At 30.8% G+C, this 25,675-nt stretch overlaps 3 protein-coding genes across 8 annotated transcripts; 2 read left to right on the forward strand and 1 right to left on the reverse strand.

The window, feature by feature from the left end:
- Positions 1–425: 425 nt before the first annotated feature.
- LOC108461658 (protein phosphatase 2C 37-like) lies at positions 426–2,402 on the forward strand. Its single transcript, XM_017761561.2, has 4 exons — positions 426–1,052; positions 1,139–1,462; positions 1,698–1,803; positions 1,891–2,402. Exons 1-4 carry the CDS (start codon positions 585–587, stop codon positions 2,232–2,234), a joined length of 1,242 nt encoding a protein of 413 aa, XP_017617050.1. The 5' UTR covers positions 426–584; the 3' UTR covers positions 2,235–2,402.
- Positions 2,403–10,395: 7,993 nt separating this feature from the next.
- On the forward strand, positions 10,396–14,243 carry LOC108463879 (protein HESO1). Of its 6 annotated transcripts, none has more exons than XM_053020190.1 (10): positions 10,396–10,410; positions 10,885–10,991; positions 11,428–11,591; positions 11,897–12,061; positions 12,213–12,391; positions 12,467–12,562; positions 12,724–12,793; positions 12,995–13,125; positions 13,266–13,376; positions 13,474–14,243. In XM_053020190.1, exons 3-10 carry the CDS (start codon positions 11,453–11,455, stop codon positions 14,065–14,067), a joined length of 1,485 nt encoding a protein of 494 aa, XP_052876150.1. In that variant the 5' UTR covers positions 10,396–10,410; positions 10,885–10,991; positions 11,428–11,452; the 3' UTR covers positions 14,068–14,243. The 6 variants fall into 6 exon arrangements, with proteins under 6 accessions (XP_052876150.1, XP_017619352.1, XP_052876151.1 ...); XM_017763863.2 differs by lacking the exon at positions 10,396–10,410 and adding an exon at positions 10,411–10,665; XM_053020191.1 differs by lacking the exon at positions 10,396–10,410 and adding an exon at positions 10,459–10,665 and having other exon boundaries at positions 11,453–11,591.
- Positions 14,244–15,566: 1,323 nt separating this feature from the next.
- On the reverse strand, positions 15,567–21,451 carry LOC108463878 (probable methyltransferase PMT11). Its single transcript, XM_017763860.2, has 9 exons — positions 20,490–21,451; positions 19,136–19,288; positions 18,763–19,033; positions 18,246–18,356; positions 17,861–18,020; positions 16,913–17,170; positions 16,702–16,824; positions 16,359–16,436; positions 15,567–16,150 (listed from the first exon to the last, which is right to left on the reverse strand). The coding sequence occupies exons 1-9, from the start codon at positions 21,198–21,200 to the stop codon at positions 15,943–15,945; spliced, it is 2,073 nt and encodes a 690-aa protein (XP_017619349.1). The 5' UTR covers positions 21,201–21,451; the 3' UTR covers positions 15,567–15,942.
- Between the last annotated feature and the right edge of the window lie 4,224 nt (positions 21,452–25,675).

A 25,675-nucleotide genomic window follows, 5' to 3' on the forward strand; every position in this document is an offset into this window, starting at 1 on the left:
GACTCTGATTAAGTTGACGGTGCCTGATTTACCTTCTTCCAATTTCAAGTATATCGACGTCACACCAACTGTACGTGTCGGGTCCATGTTGCCCGAATGGTGACGGGCAATCTGCCCGTTCTTTGATGCCAAAAAATTATAACGTAAAATTCTATAATCGGTCCCTGTATTATGTATTTTTCACGGACTTAATCTCTCTATTATAGTTCGATAATTTCTAATTTGTTTTATTCGAAATGTGTTTTTTTTTTAAATTTACTTAAATATGTTCAGATTTTGAATTAATAATGAAAATTAAATACACATTTTGAAAAATATAGGATTAAAAATGAATAAATTATAATAATTGAGAGGATAAATTCGCTAAAGGTATATAGGACAGGGACTTTATTTAAAATTTAACCAAAACTAGTGCTCCCACACTACAAAAGCACCCTCCTCTGACATTTCCATGGGTCCTTTAATTTCAATTCAAATCTGCAAAAGAAAAAAAAAGGAAAAAAAAAATCCCTTGATTTTGAAACGAAGCTTGTTCTTTAGCGTAAAATAGTTTTGATATTTTTTATTCGTTTTATAGTAACCAAATGGCTGGAGTTTGCTGTGGAGTTGTTCCTGAAAGTGAAACGGCAGCTGCGGTCGAACAAACATCGAAATCATCTCGTCGCCGGAGAATGGAAGTTCGTCCGTTTAAGTTTGTGGCTGACGCTGCCGTTCAACCGCCGTCGGAAAACGGCCGGAAACGTCAGAAGCTTGATCTCGATCTCGATCTCGTACGCCCGGCTTCTCCTCGTGACTGTGATAACGCTGTTGAGAGCTCCGGTACTAACAAGGTTAACGGAGATCAGGAAATTAATGAAGGTTTAAATTCTAATGGAATAGTAGAATTAGAAAAGGAATTTCCGAAGTTTGGTTTCACTTCTGTTTGTGGACGACGACGAGATATGGAAGATGCCGTTTCAATTCATCCGTCGTTGTGTAAACTAACCAGTGAAGCTCAAATTTCGTCGGATATTCACTTTTTCGCGGTGTTCGACGGCCATGGCTGCTCTCATGTACTTAACGAATATCCTTGACTGGAAAATATTTTGAACTTTTCAAATTTAGTTTACTTATAACCAACCTCTGGTACCTTTTTTAGGTTGCGATGAAGTGTAGAGATCGGTTTCATGAGATAGTAAAAGAAGAAATCGAAGCCTGCGGAGGAGAGAAGGCGGTGGAGTGGAAGCGAACCATGGGGAGAAGCTTTGAGAGAATGGATAAGGAAGTTCAACAATCTACGGTAGACTCCGTAGAGAATCCGAATTGCCGATGCGAACTCCAAACTCCACAGTGCGATGCCGTCGGATCTACCGCTGTGGTTGCCGTTGTCACTCAGGATAAGATCATCGTAGCTAACTGCGGTGATTCCCGCGCTGTCTTGTGCCAAAACGGCGTCGCTCTTCCCCTCTCCGACGATCACAAGGTATTTTACCTTTTTCATATAATTTCACTTTTTTAAAAAAATTAAAATTTATTTATATTGATTAAAACTGAATAGAATATTAAAAATAACAATGAAACTGAACCGAATTACATTGACAAATATTAGTTTGGTTGATCAGCTATTAAAATTATTCTTATTAATTTAAATATAAGTTAAAAATTAAATATAAAAATCCAGTTTTTTTCTCATATTAATTTATATTTTTTTGTTATAGCCGGATCGACCCGATGAACTGCTCCGAATCGAAGAAGCTGGTGGCCGAGTAATTTACTGGGATGGAGCTCGAGTTCTTGGTGTTTTAGCCATGTCTAGAGCAATAGGTATTTTTTTAAAGAAAATAAAACTTTATTTTTAATTTTTTCCTAATTTTAGAATTTTATATCTAATTTTATGTTTTTAATTATCAGGTGATAATTATTTAAAGCCCTTCGTTATACCAGAACCAGAGGTAACAATTACAGAGAGAAGCAGAAAAGATGAATGTTTAATATTAGGAAGCGATGGATTATGGGACGTGGTGACAAACGAGACAGCTTGTGGGGTGGCGCGTATGTGTTTACGCGCTCAAAAGCCAGCATCACCACCTATGTCACCGGACAGTGACGCGGTGGTTCGCGGTGCTGGAGTCGAGAGTTCGGATAAGGCTTGTTGGGATGCTTCAATTTTATTAACCAAATTGGCTTTGGCTAGACATAGTACCGATAACGTTAGTGTTGTCGTTGTTGATTTGAAGGAAAATCAACAGTTATAAATAAAATTAGAATTTTAGAGATTACTAATATTTAACTAAGAGAAGAAGAAAAGTATTAATGAAAGAAAATATTGTATTTTTTGCCATTTTAAGGGAATATTAAAATGTAAGATGTGCTTTTATTATTTTTGGCAAATTATAAATGAGTATATAGTCGGTTAATTGCAATTTTCCTTTTTGGTTATTTTTTAGATTAACACCGAAAATTAAAATATGGAATATATTAAAATTAATAAAATGGATATAAATTATATTTAAAAAATTTATTAATTTAAAGAAATTTTAAAACGTTTTAAAGAGATTAAAAAATATTAATATTTTATCAATTACATTTTCCTCTTACTCCTACCTGATTTGGACACGTGGCGATGGGGGGAAACAGCTTAAAAAACATTCCTAGACGGCCTTTCATCTTGCACCACCCCAAGTGGTCATCCATCGATTAGCGACTCGCATGTTTCACATCTCCATTAGATCCACTGCTATGAGTTGGTATGCATTTATCCTCAAGGGACAACAATTGATACATAACAAATTTTCCATCTAATCAACTACACGAATAAGTCACCACTCGTACTGTCAATGATATGGCACTACTAAGCATGAGGATCTTCTCCCTTTATATACCTCAAGGCACAATGATAAAAGGGCTATCTTCTCTATTTCAGCAACTTTGATCTCTCTTCTCTCCCCTTCTACTTCTCCTCTTCAGATATTCTAATGTTTCGCCTATCACAAGTGAATCAACCGCCTTATCACCACCATCATTTCCTCTTTATTGAACACTAATATCAACACTATAAAAAAAATTAACGTGTCAAAAAGAAATCGACATTAAAATTACCATTAGAATATATTCTATGAGTGAAAATTTGAACTAATATTTAATGATGATTAAATTAACGAAAATATTAAATTAATATAATATTAACATTTTAAAGATTCAATCATAGTATATGAAATTCGGGATAAATTTAAAATTCAAGTAAGTATTTTTAAAAAGTTAAATATAATTAACCCTAAAGAAAAGTTAGTAGGAGATATAATTAATTAATCTTTGATTAGCGTTAAATGTTCATTCAACAAAAGAAGCAGGACTATGGAGTCCACCATGTTTGACCAAATGAAGCTTTAATTAACTTTATTAAATCATTGGTTAAAACTTTTAAATGTTATCCTTAGTTCCTTGAACTCGACCCTTTATTATTCTCTACGCAACAATGCACTACACAAAATGTTAAATAAAGTATAAGAAATAATTACGAATTAATCCAACACTAATTCAATCGAAAAAATATCTAAATATTGTAGCTAGGTTATTTATGTCTTTTAATAATTAATACTTTAATTGAGTTTGGTCTCACTCATCAACCGAATCTAGACTTAGTTAAAAATTACAGAAAAGTTGTTCATTTTATAAAATAACAAACATTACTATATTAGTATTTTTGTTGTTTTATATTTATATAAAAAACACCATAATTTTTCATATCTTAATTTTATCATTTCAAGTAAAGTCTCGTTTGGTGTTTATATTAATTTTTGAAATATGTTTGTTCATAATTTTTTTACTTGTATTGTTGGGTGTCATAGCATCTATTTAAAGATCTCATTATAGTAAGATTTCGTGAGATCCTTTTGAATCAACGGTTGAAATAAAAAGAGAGAAAAAAAAATCAACCCATCGTTGATCATGCAATGTAAGATTCGCACTGAGTAACGTGAGTTTACGTTTTAACCAATTCAACCGGTTTCAATGCTAAAGAATGAGAGAAATTGATTTCTAGATAAGAGCAACGTATTTAATAACCAATTTAAAAGATTCCAAGTCATCAACACAATTTCCTAATATCTAACATGGCTTGATTAAACGACTATTGTCTCCCTGATTCTGTCTTTTAACCGCAACCATTAATTTAAAAAAAGATCTCATTATAATAAGATCTCATCTCAGACGTTATCGTGCCATAGTCTATTTTATATAAAATCATTAAAAGACACTACTTAAATATACGATATTAAGATTTCAACCTTGAACTTTAATTATATTGAATCTCGACTAAATTAAAAGTCAAATTTCAAACACGATAAATCTCTCCCGAAATTATCTTTTCTTTATCTATAAAACTAGAATTTAAAGCATTGTTTAAAACGTATCAAATTCTTACTACTCGATCCAACATACTTTAGTTAATCAATCCTAACATAAAATTGTGATAAAAATATAACATTATATAAAAAAAATTAAAAACTATATACAATAAATATAAAATATCTTAATTTAATTATGATACAATATAATTTAGATGACCCACTCACATGGCTTGTACGATTGCCAAGACGTATCATTGGTCGGCCACTTATTTTTTTCCTTAATTTTTAATTTAATATTTTGAATAAGATGTATAACAAAATTATTTTTAATTTCGTGTTTATATATATATTACACTTATTTCTTGCTTATACGAAATAAGGATAATTAAGTAATCAAATAAAATCTGTAACTTCATCTAAAACGAAAACAAATTCATATTCTATTGCATATTTTAATCTAATTGTATTTAAATATTTTACTAAATTGGTACTACGAATATATTAATTATTAATTAGATTGAAAAATGATAAAAATATCTTATAATTTATATTTATAAAATTCAATTTATATCTAAAGTAAATTTTAAAAAATAATCACACATGATATTTACAAAATTACAAACTTCAAAATATTAATTTTCATCATTTTAACTAAAGTTATATTTTATTTTATATAAAAATTAATAAATATATATATATATATATATTTTCACTGCGTTATGAATATGTTATGAGAAATTATTTTATAGATCATTCCCACCACATCATCTATGGTCATTTTTTAATTATTTATTGATATTTTAGTAATTTTTCTCTTGTCATTAACATGTAATTTTGATAATTTTTTACTCTAAACATTGAATCTCGAACCTGAACAATTTGGGTTCAATGTTCACTGTTCGGGTTCAAGGTTTGAGTTTGGATTTAGCGTATAAGGGTCAAGGTTTTGGGTTCTGGGCTCAAGGTTTAGGATAAAAAATTGTTAAAATTATGTGTTAATGATATGGAAAAAAAATTGTTGAAACGTTATTAAATAATTGGAAATAGATCATGGATGATGTGACGGGAATGGTCCATATAATAATTTCTCGATATGTTATAGTTTAATTTTACTTTATTTTATGGACCCTTCTCACCACATCATCCATAATCCATTTCAAATTATTGAATGACATTTCAACAAAATTTTTCATACCATTGATACATAATTTTGATAATTTTTTTACTCTGAACCTCGAACTCCAAACTCTGAAAAACTTGGGTTCAATTTCACAAATTAAGATTTGAGTACAGGTTTAGAATAAAAAATCATCAAAATTATGTGTCACATACATAAAAATTTATTGAAATATCATTAAATAATTAAAATAGACCATAAAAATATGGTAGAAAAATCCATAAAATAATTTCTCGATATAGATAAATATTACTTTAAAGAATTTTAGTGATTAAATTTTATCCGTTCATTTTGTTTAAAAGATTTAATAATATATATATATATATATATATATATATAAAGGAGTGAATAACTTTTGTTTCAAATCACAAAATCATTCAAAGGCAAACAAGAGATAGAGAAAATCTCATATAATTGACTAAATGTCGACTCAATTTATAGAAAAAGTGATATTATCTTTTTTTTATAATAATAAATAATAATACGGTCCAAAATAAGGTTTGTTCAATATTGAATTGGATTAATAAAACCAAGCAAATCAAATATTTAATTATGCTTTTCATTGACTTGCTAAAATTGGTTGGTTGTTGCATTTTCCCTCATCTAGAATATTTTTATTTATTTATGTTTTTTAAGAATCTATATTATATTATTTTATTGACTCGATGTCATGATTTATGGGTTATTCAAATATTGATTCAGTCATTCAAATCTGTAAAAATATCAAATATGATGATATTTTAACCTAGTACGTCAGAAATTTAAAAATTTCAACTTTACTATTTCAACTAAAACCTCGTTTTTTAATATAAATTTTTATAAAAAAAGATATTTTACAAAAAAAAATATTATCAGCTGGATCAAAGGTGTGTTATAATTTAGTGTATATGTGTGATTGTCTGATATATATTTAAATTTAGGTGATGCTCGTGTGATAGACATGTCAATTGGTTATATCGGACCAGTTTTAAACATAGTCAATATGGATTGGATCAGTTCGAGTGTTAAAATTTCCGCATCATTTATGATTTTGATTGTTTCCAATTCATGCCATTTTAGTTTAGGATATTCAGTTTGAAGGTTAGATTTTCAGAATAAGATCATTATGAGTTTAGGTTATTTCTGATTCGAGTCAAATTGGGTTTAAGTAAATTCAAGTTCGAATTTGATTAATTCGAGTCAGATTGAAGGAATGTTAAATTTTTTCGAGACAAATTTTTTTTTTTTTTTTTGTTGAAAATTCTAACATATATGCTGAAAATGACTCTGGAATTTTAGGTAACATAAATAATGCACTATATGATGCTGCATAATATGAAATGAGAATATGCTAAAGAATTTAATCCGAATTCCCACAGTATCAAATTCCTTTAATACAATATTTACTATGATCTTTTGTTGTTAATTTATGGTACATACTTTTGTAAAGTTATGACTTCGATAAATTTTAGATGAATCATTATTTTTCTAAATAAAAATATTATCAACCTGTTAATGGTGGAAATCAGATTGAATTGACAAGTTGGTATATCAGTTTGACGTAGGGGAGAAAACTCCATTCATAATTTTGATTGAGTCTTACTCGATTGGTATAGGTATTGTTGTCAATATAGGAGGACGTGGGTTCGAGTGTACTGAAATGCATTATTCTCCTATTTATGAGTTGGGGAGGAGCTATAGGTAGTTCTAGACATTATATCAATTGGCATGGGTATTGTTGCTAATACAAGAGGATGTGGGTTCGAGTGTGCTGAAATACATTATCCTCCTATTTATGGGTTGGGGAGGGGCTATGGGTAGTTCTAGGCATTATGTCAAAAAGAGTAGATATGATTAAAATTTATAATGAGTTTTTTGAAAAAAAAAAACACTACATTGGTAGTCAATTAACTATTAATATTTTTTTGGGGTCACCTAATTATGAAAAGTTAGAAAATGGTCACCGAACTATTCGATTTTTTCTTTTTGGTCACCTACCGTTAAATGGCTAATAAAAAATGAATTGTCACCTTTAAAATTGAGATAATAGCAATTTTAACCCTCAACGTTTACATATCGTGTCAATTTAGTCTTAAATTTAAAATTTAGTGGATTAATTGAAAGAGTAATGATGCTCTCTATGTTCACCAAAGATGGTAACAACAAGGGCAACATTAACAAAAAAAAAAAGCTTAGTTGAACTAATGTCAAATGATTCAAGCACAAATATTATGAAATTGATAAAGAGTTAACCAGCGACAGCTAAGTCATCTCAGCCTATAGTGTTCAATCCAACAGTAGAAAATCAAAGTATCAAGAGAAAATGTGAAAATTATGATATTGAGTTTTACGTGTTTTTAGTTTTGACATTTTTTTATCAAATTAAGCTGATAATTTTTTTTTAGCTTTTTAGGTTATACAGTTACAAAAAAGAAGAAAAAGCAAAACTACAAAAAAGAACCAAATTAAATAATGTCAAAACATTGAAGGTTAATTTTTTTAGAATTAAGACTAAACTAACACAGTGTATAAATGTTTGAGGGTTAAAGTTGTTATTATGCTAAATTTAAAAGTTGACACATCATCTTTCTATTAGCCAATTAACGGTTGGTGAATGGTGACCAAAAAGAAAAAAAACCGAACAATTGAGTGATTATTTTGTAACTCTTCATTGTTGGGTGACTAAAAAAATTACAGTTGGGTGACTATATATAGTTTACCTGTAATTTATTTAATTGGAACCATCAAACGAGTGACTTGACTAATTGATCACCAGTCTAATTTCAAAAACCATAATGGACCTATTCGCATCTTAAAATAAAATTTCTACTTTTATGATACATAAGCCCTATTAAATTATGATTTATTAGTCCAACTATGATATTTGCAATTTGGTCCATCAAGCCCAATAACTTTACATGGAATTTGATTCATAAAATTACATAGCTCTATTTTATTTTAATTATTTTTTCAGTCTATTTTCATCATCATAACATAGCATTCATGTTTATGTTTCATTGGCATACCACTTTACGCTTCAAACTAAGCTTATAACGCTCAAGAAAGTCGAAACAAGAGCTGTTATGCTAAGAGTGTAGTAGAACGCTATACAAGAGCACTTACGCCTCCATCATAACATTTAGAGATATTTATGGATCGGGTCGAGTTTGATATTAATACACTTTGTGCTTGTCGAATCCTAACTCGAAATATGGGATTAAAATTTTGTCTAAGCTTGTTCATATTTGTAAAAAAATTAACTCAAGCTCATTTTAGGCCCACCCGTATTGTTTTTTATTTTTTTAAATATTTATATTATATTAAATTAATATTTAATAATTTAATATATTTCTTATTTATTGAAATTTTTTATATAGTCTTCTTAACATTATTTTAATGTTTACATTAGAGTAGTATTATATATTTAGTATACATTTATTTTTTAATGTGTTCTAAATTACATAATATATAAAAATAACATTATAAACTTAAAAACAAGTCGGGCTCAGGTCTTGAATGTTCAAACTCAAGCCTAATTTATATTTTAAACGGGCTTAACTTTTTTACCAAACTCATTTATTGAACCTAATATTTTTACCCAAATTTCAAGCTGGCTTTTGGGCCTGACCCATACATTAGAGTGGTTACCCATAAATGCTTAGTGACATTGTAGTGAGATTAGGGGTGTTCAAATGATAGATTCAATTAATGTCTTGAGTTGGATTACAATTAACTAAATTAAATGAAAATTTAAACCTGTTAATTGTTGATAAAATCAAATTTTTTTTGAAACTCATCAACTGAATCGAATTAATTTCGGTTAATTCAATCAGTTAACCGAAATTTAATATAATGAAAATACTCTTTTTCTTTGCTTTTAATTTAGAGAAGTTTACAAGAAGACCAAAATAACAAATAACACAATAGCAATAATAAATTTTAAAAATAATCACAATAGAGTAATTTTTTTTTGGTGGATTACAATAATAATATAAAACCCGAACAACAAACGCAATTAGTAAGACTAAAACCCAGATCACATCTAAGGCAATGAACACCCTTGATCATCAAGCCATCACATGATATTCAAAATAGAATGATTTGAAAAAAAAAATGTTAAATATTTTATTTTACTTGTATCGTTAATAATATTTTACTTTGGCCCATTTAAGTTTATAAGCCCATTTAAGTTTATAAATAAAAAATAGGACTACACTCTTAAAATTATAAGTTTTAAATTTAAATTAAGGATGAATCTCAAAATTATATATGAACTTTGATTTGATGTAATTATATACACGAAACTTTAGTCGCGGTTTAAATGTATACATGAAATTTTAATTTTGATTCAATTATACACATTTGAAGAAATAAATACGTGAATTTATTTTTATATTAGATAAATATAATTATATGTGTATGCAATAATTGTGTTAATAATTTACGAGAACTGAATCAAATCAAAATTTCATGGATAAAATTACACAAATTTAAAATTTATATACAAAATTACACATTAAACCAAAATTTATGTATAGTTTTGAGATTTGTCCTTTTAATTATTAGTCCAAAATAGTTAACACGAAGCATGGGTAGGAAACCATACTAATTGTTTTAATTAATATAATACATTTAGTTCTCAATACTTACAAATTTATCAAATTAATACTAATTCTAAATAATTCAATAAATTTAATCCCTAATAAATTCTATCAAATTGGTCATAAAAAATTTCAATTTCATCACTAATATTTTATATCTATTTTGATTTGGTCACTAGTAGTGTCTATGAGCGTTATTTTCCGAGCTTATTTCTTCACCTTCTTTTCTTCTCAAGGCCCAATTTTTCTCGAGAAAAAGAAAATATATAGCCCAATGGAAAATGGAAAAAGAAAATAAGAAGCCAAATCCAATGAAGAACAAAAGGTAAAACCCAAGTCTTCTTTTCTTTTTAATTTTCCGAGATAAAAAAAAACCCAAATCCAGAAAAGAAAAAGAAATAAACCTCATCATCGTCATCAATTCATTATCCGTTCTTTTTCCCCCACAAGCTTTACCATTCAGCAAAGCACTAATATTGACTCTTGGCTGTCTATTTATCTGTCTTAGTTTCCTCCTTTTTTCTATTTTCTTTTTCTCTCTTTCCTTCTAAATTCCGAATCATTCTTTAATTCCATAAAGGTAAAGAAAAAAAATTGAAAAAAGAAAAAGATTACCCCTTCCTTAAGGAAATAAAATCAAAGAAAAAAAAACCACCTTTTTTCTGTACTAAACAGTTAATGTCCATAGTCAAATAATAGTAATTTGTTCTGTTATTTCCTATGAAAGAGCAATGGGAAATATTTCTGGGTTTTGTCTTTTATAGGTATATATGTGTGTTTCTTTCTTTTTATGGTGCAGGATCTTCAAAATCTGAGAGAAGAAATTCAATCCAAAAAAAGAAAAAGAACCCCATAAGATGAGGATTAATGGGAGTTGGGAGTTGATTTTTTATTGATTTTTTCAAGGTAAATTCTTTGTTTTTGTTCTTTATTTTCTCTGTGATTATTTTATGTCTTCTAAGTGTTTGTTTAAATGCCTGAGTGTAGACTTTAGCTCTAGTATTAAAAAAGATTTTATTTTGATTTGTTGGGTTTAATTTAACCCAAAGTTTCTCATCTAATGTTCTGTAAATTTACATTTATTGGATTTAGTGCCATTATTACTTGTGAATTGGTCAATGCCTGCATTTTTTCTTGTACGATTTGATAATTAAGTCAATAAAGGTTTGCTTTTTTTTTTGTTTTGTTTTTTTTTTTTTGTTAATATAACTTATGAATATTGATGCATATGATCTCTATGTGATCATTTCTCTTAATTTTTTTTTTTTTGTGTGTGTGTGTGTGTTTTTAATGTTTCAATTATGAACTTTGAGTTTAAAGGGAGCAAATTTTTGTTGTTAAGTGATATTGTTATATAGTAAAAAAAGATGAATTCAAAAAATCAAGTGGAGTCAACTCTCAAGGAAATACTCGAAGTGGTCAAGCCGTTGCATGAGGACTGGGTTACTCGGTTTAAGATCATCAATGAACTGCGTGAAGTCGTTCAATCTATCGAAAATTTAAGAGGTAAAATTTTATGTTTCTTTATTTTGATATTTCCATGGGAAATGCTAATAGTGATTCTTAGTAACTTGTCTTATGAGTAAATCTACGTAAGTTTATTGATTGATATTGGCCGCAGAAATGCTATATTTTGCATTCCGTGATGAATGTTGCGAACAATTTGCAAACCAGGATAATTTTTATGTATCCAAACATAAAATGTTTGGCCCAAAACAAGTGGTTTTTTTGTATATCATTCTGAATTTCTAGCTGATTTACGGCATTGAGTACTTACGGATAACTAACGTGCGTGTAAATGGCATAAACAGGTGCAACTGTGGAGCCATTTGGATCCTTTGTGTCTAATCTCTTTTCACGGTGGGGAGACTTGGATATTTCTATCGAGGTATCTTTCGGTCAATGTGTTTCATCAGCTGGAAAGAAACGGAAACAGACTTTACTTGGAGAATTACTACGAGCTTTAAGAAAACAAGGTGATTTCGAGTATAATTTTCATGCTTTCATGTTCTTGTTGAAACATATACGAGGGGAGTAAAGAAGAACTTTTTTCGTGGGGTTGGAGGTGGCGTCAAATTGTTACTCATTCATTGTTGATTTTTCGTTTTAAGTAACATTAATCTACAGGTGGATGGTCGAGGTTAAATTTTATTCCCAGTGCAAGAGTTCCCATTTTGAAAATCGTAAGCAAATGGCAAAACATCTCTTGTGATATTTCAATTGATAATATCCAGGGCGAAACAAAGTCCAAGTTCTTGTTTTGGCTCAATGAGATTGATGGTCGATTTCGTGACATGGTTTTACTGGTAACTGTCGTTGAAACCGAACACTTCCCGTTATGGAGAGAAATGTATCTCTCATTTGTCCTTCATGCTATGCAGGTGAAGGAATGGGCCAAGGCTAATGGTATTAATAACCCAAAAACTGGGACTTTCAACTCGTACTCCCTCAGTTTGCTAGTGATTTTCCATTTTCAGGTGACTTTTATGATTAAATCTGTTATCAATCATTTTAGGAAAAGTTGTAAGACTAAGTCGCTCCGAATTTAGAAAAAAAAATTGTACATACCCTTGTCGGATACATACCTGTAGTATACACATGTTTGTTTTTCATTTCATTTATTTTCTTTTTCTTGCAGACATGTGTACCTCCAATTTTACCTCCTTTAAAAGATATATACCCAACGAATGTTGTCGATGATCTTACAGGTATTTTAATCTCAAATGCTATTTGATTTTCTCGTTTGTGCCCTGTTTCAGAATAGGGATTCATGTTAAGGTTTCAATTCTCCATTATTAGATCCTGGTAGGGAAGTTGGTCAAAAATACACTATGATTTGAAATTTTGAGCTCAGCTCTTAATGAAAAACAAATCATGATTTAAAAATGAAAGCATGTTCTTGATTGCAGGTGCCAAAGTCGACGCAGAGAGACGTATTGCACAAGTATGTTCGTCTAACATTGCCAGGTTTAAATCAAGCACAAGTAGAATCGTAAATCGAAGTTCTTTGTCCGAGCTGTTTATTTCCTTCATTGCAAAGGTATTGATTCCTATTACGATCATCTATTTTGCTTGTTAAAGTCGTATTTGACTTGTACAGCAGCATGTTTCGTAGATCAGTTCTCCTCGGAAGCACCATATAGGCTTTGTTTATGCCAAGTTTTTAAATATTTTTCGCAGTTTTCAGAGATAAACTCGAGGGCCTCAGAGTTGGGAATCTGCACATTTACGGGACAATGGGAGTATATAGCAAACAATACGAGATGGTTGCCCCGGACTTATGCAATATTTGTAAGACCCTCTCCTTCTCTTTGTGTGATATTCTTACAACACTTCACGGCTTTGGCACCGAAAACTAAAATGATTTTTTTTTTATTTTTTATTTTAGATTGAAGATCCTTTGGAACAGCCCGAAAATTCTGCTAGGGCAGTCGGTCAGAAACAACTGGTAAAGATAGCTGAAGCATTTGAGATGACTCGTCGTACTCTAATCTCAGCCAATGTCACCCGAAATACTCTCCTCCCCACATTAGTTGGGCCACAAACATCACGATTCCTCATCAAAGAACACCCAACCGTGTACTCAAACAGCAACTACAGGTCCTACCCAAATACTCCTCCGCAGGCACATCGGGTTGTGCAATCACCTTTGCAAACGCAGTATCATCTGTGGCAGCCGCAGTACAAGAACTCAAGGCCTTCAACCTCGCAAATGCAGCATCAAGGTCCAAGAATGGTGCCCTCAACACCGAAATCGCAGTCTCAATTTGCGAGAATGAGGGTGATGAATAGACCAAGCCTGCCAAACCATCAATTTCAGAAGCCGAACCCTTCGGTCCCACAAGATCAGGTTCAAGTGCAAGTGCAACCACAGATTCAGATAGCAAGGACAGAAGGTTATAATGTAAAGTTTGGGACTAGAAGGCCTCATCAGGTGCAGCATAATCAAGGGCAAATGTGGAGGCCAAAATATGATAGATAGAGAGAGCTTTATAAAAGATCATATTTTCAACTTACTCTATAGTTAATGTTTTTCAAAACTTACAAAACAGTGTTATATTTATACACCTTGTGTTACAAAAGCATATTTTGATTTTTGAGCAAGTGCAAGAATATTTTTGCATTGAAGAATGAATAGTGAAATGTTTTTGGTTAAAAGTATTTGAGCTTTGCCCAATACTTGACTTTTTTTTGGAGTACTTGGCTTGAAATTCTTTCCCGCTCAATCTCGTGATGCTTTTGGCACGGTTTATTTATCTTGCCTACTCTATTTTTTGTAATGCTCGTTGTGAAATCGAACAATCAAGGATCGCTCTGATACCACTTATAATGGGGTCATTATTATCTTTTCAAAAGTGTCAAAAGACTGTTACCCTTTTCTCGAGAAAGTATAATGGTTTCATGAAAAATGATATTAAAGCAACTTTTGGCGGTTTGATTTCACTTCGAGCTCCCTTATAAGTAAGGTAAGCAAGGTAAACTAATCATAACAAAAGAGCTAATAACAAAAGCGTGACGAGATTGAGTGAGGAGAATGTCACACCAAGTACTTTAAAGAAGTAGGCAAGATGCAATAGTCTCATATAAGAAAGGAAATGGAAGATCCTTGGACATGTAATCGGATGCGCTGCACATCCGATCAAGCATGTTTGGAAAGAAGCAATGACCCTATATCAGAATAAAATACAAAATACAATAATATGAGTTAAAAAGAAAATATATTAAAATAGTGAATTGAATAATAATCATGTAAGAATATATTATAAATTGAAAAATCTGAAGGATGATAACAATATGGTTTAAACTTTGGTTTTGGGGATATCAATGAGGGCTAAACCTTTGATGAATTCATACTTTTTATACTTTTTCAAATATATATTATTTTAAAGCTAATTAGTTAATTAATTTATAATATATGCGTATGATTTTATAATTTATATATCAAAATTTTATTATAAAGCATAAAAATACAGATTGGCCGAAATGCATTTCATTGTTCTTAGGTAAAACAAACATAAGAAGTATGAAAAGAGTATGTATTTTTTAATTACTAATTAACCTCTTTATATTTAAAATAAATTATACTATTATAAAGAAATCTTTCCTTTTTTATATTTTTAAAAAATCAATAAAAAATTATATATGAAACAAAATAAACCCATATTGAACCCATAGCACCAACATCAATAACTCCTCAATTGATTTCTTTTTATACATTTTAATATTATTATAATTGTTTATTTATTTTATTTTTAAAATGACTAACTATATTTTAAATATGAAAATTACTAAAATTACTAAATTTTTATATAATTTAAATAAAAATAATATATTTTTATAATTAAATGTAATTCAGGCAAGATTATATCAACTTGAATTACAAGAACAGTTCTAATCTCACCCTACCATGAAAGGGTATCACAAAATCATACCAAGTAAAAAGGAATGACTATATAACAAAAAAGGGAACTCAAAGATGAATTTAACTTAACAAATAAATTTTTTTTTACTGTATCTATCCAATGAAATAAAATAAATTAAAAAATACCCTACCCTGAGAAAACAATTTTAAGAGAAAAGTTGCATATATATATATAGTAGAATTAAGTTACAAAGGAACTGTAAAAAACCATACCAGGCTGCATTTTGGCTGAGGAAATCAAATCTCTCTAAGAACCTCAATGTGTCTGATGTCCTCCTCCATCCTCCTCCGGTCTGACGACTGCATGATATTAAGACACCTGTAATTGACGACTTGTATTTTATTTGGAAACAATCATTTGCAAGACTTGCTTTAGCTGTCTTCAATTTGCGGAAGGGGTGAGGTTTCCGCCTTCGAGTCTTTAGTTCTATTGGTTCAACTGCGGAGTAGGCGCTTGTCACATACCAAGATCCTGTAACTTGCATGAGGACCCTCGGATGTATCGCGTAGAGTAGGATGCCAACCCATGGCTTTTGCGATATCTTGAAGTTCATCCATAACATCAAGAGAATCGCGGATGTATACTCGTCCACCAGGTCGTAATATCCGGTCCATTTCAAGCATGATGGTAGACATATTGCATCTGATGTAAAAAGCAGAAAATAATCAAATTTATCAACAAACCCTTAATTCTATTGACTTACTAATATTTTCTCCTACACCGCACCAATTTATTTATTAAAAAGTCTTCTATTTTCAGCAAAAACAATTTCTCTCAACTTGATCGGAAGTTACAATTGTAAGCTAGTAGTGAAAAATTGACCAGGTATAAAAGATCATAAGGGTGTTACCTTTTCCTCTCAACCGAGAAGAGGCCAGCTGCATGCAATAAGTCATAGGTCCTTGGGTATGTATCAAACGACTCACACCTGGAAAATTAGACACGATTTAGCTTATACTCAATCCAAGCAGTGTTAATAAACATAGCATACTCCAAAGTTTAAGACTAAAAATATTAAACAAGTATCCTTCAGGGTTTATTCGAAGGCATAGATAACGTCTCTGAGATCCTAAATAATGATCTTTTTGGCCACAAGACCCTAACTAATGATTAAAAGTAATCCATGAAAAAGTACAGCAATTACTGATCGAATCCATTTCTTCCTGATCGGAGTTATGGTTAAGACAACATACCAGTCATGCATGACCCCTATTAATCCACGATCATATATAACAGGCAATGTATTGGGCCCACTAACAGGGACTACATTTAGAACCCAAGCATCGAGTTGATTGTCAATCATTGCTGCAGCAAATCTGCACAAAAATACATAAAACCATAGATTTTAGAAAGACAGAAACATATCTTAATTGTAAACTGCAAGACATGGTTTAATAAATTTACCCTCCAAAGCCAGCTCTCATGTCCATTACATTTCTTAGTTTATACTTCTTCCAATGTAGAGCACGGACATAGCTTGCCACTATTTCATTCCAGTATTTTGATTCAGCCTTGAAGAGTTCTTTTCTAGCTATGTAGGATTCGATATGTATGCTCTGCAGCCTGTCAGGTGGGGTTTGCAAACGAGCAGGCCAAGGAGCAACGTTTGCACCATATCCATTCTCAGGAATTCGACTAATACATGCCTTTAGATCAACATACCTGAGAGATTACGCAAACATTCCAAGACTAACTTAAAACTACTCATATTAAGCAGAAAGAAAATTTAAACCGGCACCCTTGAGTGTGGAAGACCTAAATAATAGGCAAGGAGGACTATGGCCTACAATAAGGACAAGAACAATCAATTCCAGATTCCGAAGTTTAGAAATTAATCCAGAGAGACTAATGAAATAATATTTATATGCAAGTGAAAACATTGTTCAACCGATGGAAGCCATCAAAAACAAAATCAGCATAGAAAATTTAAATCATCTCAGTAAAACTTAAAACGGTAAAAGAGACTATAGGCCAAACTCCAACATGTACTCAGAAAAGCAATTATATGCACAAATTCCTTCAAGCAACAGATAGTTTCCATTCTTTTATATGTCATGTCACATACACTAAAAGCCAATATACACCAGCTAGTACACAGCAAGTTACATAGAACAAGAATCTAAAACTTCAAGCATTCAATTATATGATTGCTGATACTAAAATCATCGTCAGATGCAGGGAGGACATGTATAATTAAAAATCAGTCATCCTCCAATACAGCAAGTTGTATAGAACAAGTATCTATAACACTCCGATGCAAAAGACATGTATAACCAAAAATCAGTCATTCCAGTTTGATGATATTGTCAAATTATCAATTGTTTTTCAAATAAAAGGAAAAGTATGACATACCAAACATTATCCGGGTCATCATTTGGATCACACAAAGGAGGAATAGTCCCAGCTTCCCGGCTTAAATAACAGCTGTTATTGAAAGGCTTCTGCCATATTGCAATGTACCCTTCCTTCTTTACAAGAGTCCAGCAGAGGCGAGTAGTAAGGTTAAGCATCTCTGGAAATAAAGATCAGAAAATAGTCATGCATAGCAAATCTAATATATAATTTCTTACAAACTGCCACATGTTTCACAAATGAGCACAAGCCAAACAGAAAAAATAGTAAAGCGGGAAAAAAAATGTCTGTGTATTTTAAAATTGAATTTGCAAATGCATAGTGAGTACATTAGTTATCACATTCCTTAAAACGCTTAACATGAGTCTAGGTCCAGTGTTTCTACCTTCCCACTGTTCCTCAAGGGCTTGTTTGTGTTTGTAAACAGGCTGTGCTGCCCAAGCAAAATATCCACCAGCTCTAAGCATTCTGTTCACCTCAAGGAGCAAAATTCCATCTTCATTACATAGCACAAGAATGGAAGGATACATCAGAAGATATTGCAGAAGTTGATCATATGACAGTAAAAGAAGAAATGTGAGAATAATCTTCTATAAACATCAAATGAAGCATAATAAAATGTATGAAATTTAGATGAGAAGTCTTTATTTAGAAAGAAGAGGTAGAAGAAGAAAGAAAGCTTATTGGCAAGCAGAAAAAAACTGGTATTGTGTTAGAACTTCCTTACTGGAAAAGAGAAGAAGAGACAGGAAAGAATGAGCATATAGGGTAGCCAGATCCTGGGCTTAGTGCGGAGATGATATTCAGAATTGTGCAGAAAATTTTAATCAGATTTAAAATATTTTCCTTATTTTTCTTTGCTACCAAAAGGTGACTAGATAAGACAGGAACAAAAAATTTACCATCACGGGTCCAATTGATACGACATCTAGAACAATGTATCAAATCAAAGGCTTGACTGGGGTACAATAAACGACAAGTTGCAAATGCAGCTGCCATTGCAGGCACTCCACGTTCAAGTGCAAATTGAATCTGGTTTTCATGGACATCTTTGGGAGCTATTGACATGGTTATAACATTCCGTGATAACAAATAAGCTCCAAAACTTGCCACACCACATCCAACATCCAGAACAACACGAATATGCTGACCAAATGTAATCTCAGGGACCATCTGGATATACAGATTAGAACTTGGTTGTCAGAAACAAAATCCACAGACCAAATTGCTTGAGTTTTTTTATGCATATGTATAAGGTTTCAAAATTTTCATAACCTTAGAAATTTGATTCAGGTACTGATCTGCCCCATGTATGAATTGTGTGCCACCTCCAGGAAAGCTGAATTTATCCTTCCCTTTTTTGGAAATCCAATTTTGACCACCTTTGTCATCTACTAGTCGAGTATGAGGGACATTATAGAACCATACCTATCCATTGACGCAAGATATCCTATTAGAAAACTATGTACACTACAACTACGTGAAAGAATGAACAAAACAAACAGTATCAAAAGCAACTTCCAATCAAACTGTCAAGTAACAAAAGTTACCAGTGAAAGCGCAAAATGAAAAAGAAGGGTAAAAAGGAAAGAGCAAACACAGAGACTATCTTTTCATTTAATCCCTCAGCAACAATAAATGAAAGAAGAAATCAAAACCAGCAAAATATGACCAAAATTTCATCTCTTTCTAGTTCTGTGCTTCTCAGGATCGGAAATTAAATCAAACCCAAGAAGATTTAATCCCATTTCTCAAACAAAAAAACTAATTAAGCTTGTCGACATTTATCGTTTCTTGACCTAGGCTATATTTCCCTAAAAGTTCTAAAGATACCAAATCCTTCTTTAATGCTTTCACCGCATTATAACTTCCCCATACACCTTGAAGTCTCCATATTCCACTGAACCAAACCATTTACATCTCCCATTTCTCGACCTAGGCTATATTTCCATTATTGTTTTTAAACAAATCAAACAGTATCAATTTACATCTCCCATTTCTCGACCTAGGCTATATTTCCATTATTGTTTTTAAACAAATCAAACAGTATCAAAAGCAGCTCAGACTATCTTTTCCTTCAATTCCTCAGCAACATAAGGTGAAAAAAGAAATTAAAACCAGAAAATTATAACAACCAACATTTCATTTCTCTCTCTAGTTTTTGCTTCTCAGCAACGGATCTTAAATAAACCCCAAAAAGCTTTAATCTCAATTCTCAAACGGAAAACTAGTTAAGCTTAACTGCATTTCCCATTTCTAGAACAAAGCTAATTTCTATTAATGTTCTAAAGATAGACAATCCTTCGATTAATACTTTCAACGGATATAATTTCCCAATAAAACTCAAATTCTCCATATTCCATTAAACCGAACCATTTAATTAGTCCTTCAAAAACACCCAAAACCTGAAAAACCTAACGAATAAACCCGCTACCTCTTGTTCTAATTCAGTAATTCTCAACTCGTAACATCAACTCAGCTTGATAGACAGCATGCAGAGCTTAGAGTTTTGTCCGAGTTGCGACAAAATAGTTAATTATTAAAAAAAACAAAATACATAAAACATTCTATATTTCCATTTTCTCTCGCGTAATTAATATATATTTGGAAATTAATTCAAATGTTTTACCTCATCGCGGCTTCTAGGCCAAGGGATCGGAGGCCGGTACCCTTTCGGAGCCGGAACCAAGCAATTCAATCCTTTCCCTTTCTCCGGACAGTGCCGTTCAAATCTTTCTCCTTTTTCTGTCGATTTAAGCCTCTTAATCGCTTCCACATTATCCAAACAAGGAATATACTCTCTCATACTCTCATCACAAAGCCCAAACTTCTTAACCCTAAACGTAGACGTAGCACCTTCCGTTTTCGTTTCCTCCTGGATCTCCGTCCCATTTCCCCAATTCTCCACCAAATTTGGATCGAACTCCCCGATCTCGAACTCATCCGACATCGTACCATTCTCATCCACGATTCCGTAACTCTTTATCACCGGCGGCGGGGGCGGAGTCGTAGGTGGATGCTGAGGTGAATGTGCCTCCGATGCCGACACCGGTTTCCCATCATTTTTTACTGGATCAACTGGTTTCGATTCGGTTTCCGGTTCTGTGGCACTAATGAGAGCGGAAATATTGAATTCTTTATTGAAATTGGGAGAAATACCGACGGTAGGTATATACGAAGCCGTCGCGGAAGGTGATTGGCGGGAGAAGAAAATGAGCTGGCGGGAACGGTCGGACCAGTGTTTACCTAAGTAAAAGAAAGAGACGGAGATGAAAATGAAGGCGGCAAATTTGATCGCCGTTTGGCTAGTGAGGAGATCGACATTGCCGAGAAGTTTCATCGTTTAAAAAAACCCACGGCGGTGAGCGGTGGCGGAGTTGCGTAGATCTGGAATTCTGGGGCGTCCTTTTTGAATCTAGAGCAATACAAAATATTTTGCACTACTGTGGCATTTTGGTGATTTTTGGAAATGGAAAAACGAGACCGTAGCGTGTCAAATAACGGAATTTTGGGGATTATCGAGGGATTTTTGTATTTTTTTTTTCATAAACCCACGTTTTAATTTAGTCTCCAAACTGTGTAACTTTTTATTTTCATCATTAAACTTCGATTCCATTAAGTTGTTATGTTTCGAGCATCGAGGCATTACATACAAATTTTAAAAATTATATATAAAATCTAAAAATATACAAAAATAAATTTAAAAAATTGTTAACTGATAATATAATACAATTTTAAAATATCACGATATCATAATTTAACAAGATCTAAGTTTAAAATTCAAATTAAAAAAATTTATCAAGTTCCGTGACTGATGCGAAGTAGAAAGAGTTCATACGTCAAAGTGAGAAAAATTATCCAATATAAGAGTTTTAAACTATGATAGAAATTTAGAGTAAGTTTGGATAGACAGTGAATTTATCGGTAGTTAGTGTAAAAAAAATAGTGGAGATAAGATTAAATACTGTAATAATATTGTAATATGAAACAAAAAAATAAGATAAACGCATCACATGACACCCAATCGCCCATCTAAACTTACCCTTAGAGTATTTTCAAAATATTAAAATATTTTAATTAAATCCTTAAATTAAAATTACATCAATCAAAAGTTTTAACAAAAATATTAATTTTAAATGTCATTTAAAATACATTAATTAATTTCTAAATATATTCATATTTATTATATGCCCAACTTGAATATAATTTATTAAAAAAGCATACATAATTAAATACTTAATCAAAATATTTAAAGCTAGAAACCAAATTAAATTCTAAGCAAGTTGGATTCAAAGGGTGAAACTAGAGGCTCACATGTGCCGGGACATAAAATAAAAATTTTCTATTTAACTCTTTAAAATTATTTAAATTTCTAAATTAGTAAAAGTAAAATTATATTTTGACCCTTCTAAAAATATAAAATTTTTATTTAATCCTTTAAAAATTATAAATATATATAATAGTGAAATTTTATTTTTACTATCATAAAAATTATAATTTAATTACGATCCCTAAACAAATTTTATGGTTTCTCCCGTGGATGCAATTAACTTTTTCTTTTTATGTTTGGTTATTATTTAATAATAATAATAATAAACTGAAAATAATAATGAAGGAAGAATTTTAGATAAAGACTTTATTTGATTATTTGTTATTTTTATACTTGGATATTTCAAAATTGTTAATACTTTTTTCTCAAATTTATTTTTTTATAAATTTACAAATTATAAGTGTAGTATAAAAGCACGCATGGAAGTTATCGTAGATGATTTGAATTCAAAATTATTTGACTTTGACAAACTTGAAATGGCCAAAACCAGTAAACTCTAGACAACTCGAGTATAAAATAAATCAAATCCATAAGGATGAATCTTGGCGTTAAGATTTTAGGGACCTAACTAAAATTTTATAAAAATAAAAGATTTAATGAAAAATTGGGAGCAAAAATCTTCTAGATTCTCATTAACATCCATAACAGTTAACCCAAAATTTACTTAAATTTGAAATAATCAAAATCTGAAATAATTTAAAATTTAAAATAAAGATTAATTTATCCAAAACTAACTCATTTTGTCAAATCTGTAGATATAAATCAATCTATTCTTAATAATTGTCTCTCTGGATATTCACAAAAAAATGTTTTTAAATATTAAAATTGATTTTTGCAGATTGAGTTTTAGCTCGATTGGTATGAGCATTATTATCAATGTAGGAAAACGTAAGTTCGAGTGTGTTGAAACACATTATATTTCTATTTACGAGTTAAAAATAAACTATAAATAATTTAAAATATTATATTAAAATTAGCATATATAATTAAAAATATTAAAATTAATTTTTAAACAAATTTGAACCACTCGAAAGGTCATCAAAGCAAGCCATAATTGGAATCTTTATGATTAACTTTAATTTCATTTTAAGATGAAAATATGATTAATTTCGCTTTACCTTTATAAAGAATATATGATTAATTAATGAAATAAACTTTGTTCCTTTTTATTATCTGAAGGAAAGAATTATTGGAAAATCGAAAAAACAAAGTACTATGCTTGAGTTGGACTTAATCGATACATTAAATTTTGAGTTCAAGCTTCAGTTTTGGTTAAGTTTTAATCGAGTCACTTGAGCTCAAATTTAATTAAACTCGTTTTTATCAAAATTTGCATTTAAAATCAAGCTCGAACTCATTTAAATTCATTTTATATAACAAGTATAATAATATAATTCATTAATATAAAATATATTAAAATGAAAAGCTTGATTAGCTTGCAAGCCTTTCAACTCGAGTATTACAATGATTGAATTCGACTCAATAATTATCGAATCAAATTCAAACTATTTAAATAAAAATTGAATAGTTTGTGAACGCCAATATCTTATTTACATATTACCATAATAAACCATCGGGTCAATATTATAATTTAATCGGACATTATATCCATGATTAAAATAAATTTTTTTAGACTTAACTGATATTTAAACTTGAAAAACGTCAGTCAAAGTAGTACTTTTTTTTGGTACTTGAAATTTTTTTAATTTAGTTTGTTACCTAAAACAAGTATCAGTTTAGTTAACAGTTTCTATGTGAATTTTTAACTAATATTTGTTGATTTTTTAGTTAACAGTTACCGAAACATCATGCGTAATAAACAACAATTAATTTTATCATTTTAACCGAAACATCAATTAATTTTTATGTGAAATTTTAATAAATATATTTGTTAGTTTTTTTTACTCACATGGAGGATGAAAGTATGGATCACATTTTGTTGCTTTGTCCGTATAAGCAGGTCAGTTTGGAGTGTTGCTTGTTTTTCATTTGGTCAGTCAACAATGATTAACATATTTTGCAAGATTCTTGACTCGACGACTCCTGAGCATCTATAGCCTGTATTGGTGCTATATTGAATGATATGGCCTAATTGCACTTATTTTATTTGGAAAGAGGAAGATGAGGTCGCGGTATCAGTCATTTGGGCTGTTGATGCTTTTACCTATTGGTAGCAGTCAATGGGAGTGTTTACTACGGCTGATGGGATGGGTGATTAAGATGAAATGACTTGTAATCAGAGAAGGGTTGATTGGGTACCTCCGAAAGGTGGACTGCTAAAATGTAATGTAGATTCTATATGTTTCCAGCAAGAGAGGGCTACGGGGTATGTGTTCGTAGTTCGGGACTCTACGAGTGGTGTGCTTAATAGCTTTTCAGGTTTTAATTATGCTTGTTTTAGTTTTTGCCATTAGTGAGTCTTTGTCATGATTAAAATATTTGGCATTAGATAATGTTATAGTTGAGTCGGAGTATCTACTTGTAAATTTGATTTTGTCATGCCCATTGTCTGATTTTTTTTAGGTGTGCTGCTACGTGATTATTTACTGATGAATAATTAGTTTCAGCACCTATCTTTCTGTTAGACTCATCGGTGTGCCAACAAGACGGCTTATTCCTTAGCTCGAACAACTTTATTATATACTAACCACATAAAATGGGATGACTTTCTCCTTACTTCTTTTAATGAGAATGTTTCATAATCAACGAAAGATAGTGTGGTTGGAGAGTGCGAATGATAAGTTTGGGTGTACGAGGTGAGCCTGTTGGTTCGGGTTTTAGTTTGTCCGTATCCCCAGTTTGTTTGTTGTTTTAATGTTTTTTTCTCATTAATGGATTTCGTTTTTTTCTTTTAGAAAAAAAGTTGATCAAGCTTTAATTTAGTTGGCATAATTGCTATTACAATAATCAAGAGGAAGTGAGTTTAAACACTTTCAAATACATTTTTCTTTCGATTTAAGGGTTTAAAATGAATTATAGATAGAAGTAGATAATATATAAAAATAAGCAAATGAGACTTTGACATAATTGTTAAAAGCGAAGATGTGGATCTTAAGTTATCAAGTTCAAAATTCCAAACTTTTCAGAGTCAGACTTATGATCGAACTGATTAGGCAAACGATTTATCAATCCAATTGGTATCTCATTAAAAATTAATAAAATTAAAAAATTAAAAATAAAATTTAATGAATTTTAGTCTAATTCAATTGGTCTATACTAATTCTTAGATTACCCGATCTACTACTTTACTTCAAATTAATATTTTAATCAATTCTCTATTTAACTTTACTTCAAATTAATATTTTAATCAATTTTCGATCCAATGATTTGATATTTCAATATTCAAACTTATTTTCATAGTTGATTTCATTGTATGCTGTCATTTTCGGACATTTGTAAGTGTACTAAAGAGTCAATCAAAGTCGGACACACATAATTTAATTTTTACATTAAAAAAAAAAACATTATACTATTTTTTTTTCTTC

This window comes from Gossypium arboreum, chromosome 10 (genome assembly GCF_025698485.1).
Source record: "Gossypium arboreum isolate Shixiya-1 chromosome 10, ASM2569848v2, whole genome shotgun sequence".
Lineage (NCBI taxonomy): Eukaryota > Viridiplantae > Streptophyta > Magnoliopsida > Malvales > Malvaceae > Gossypium > Gossypium arboreum.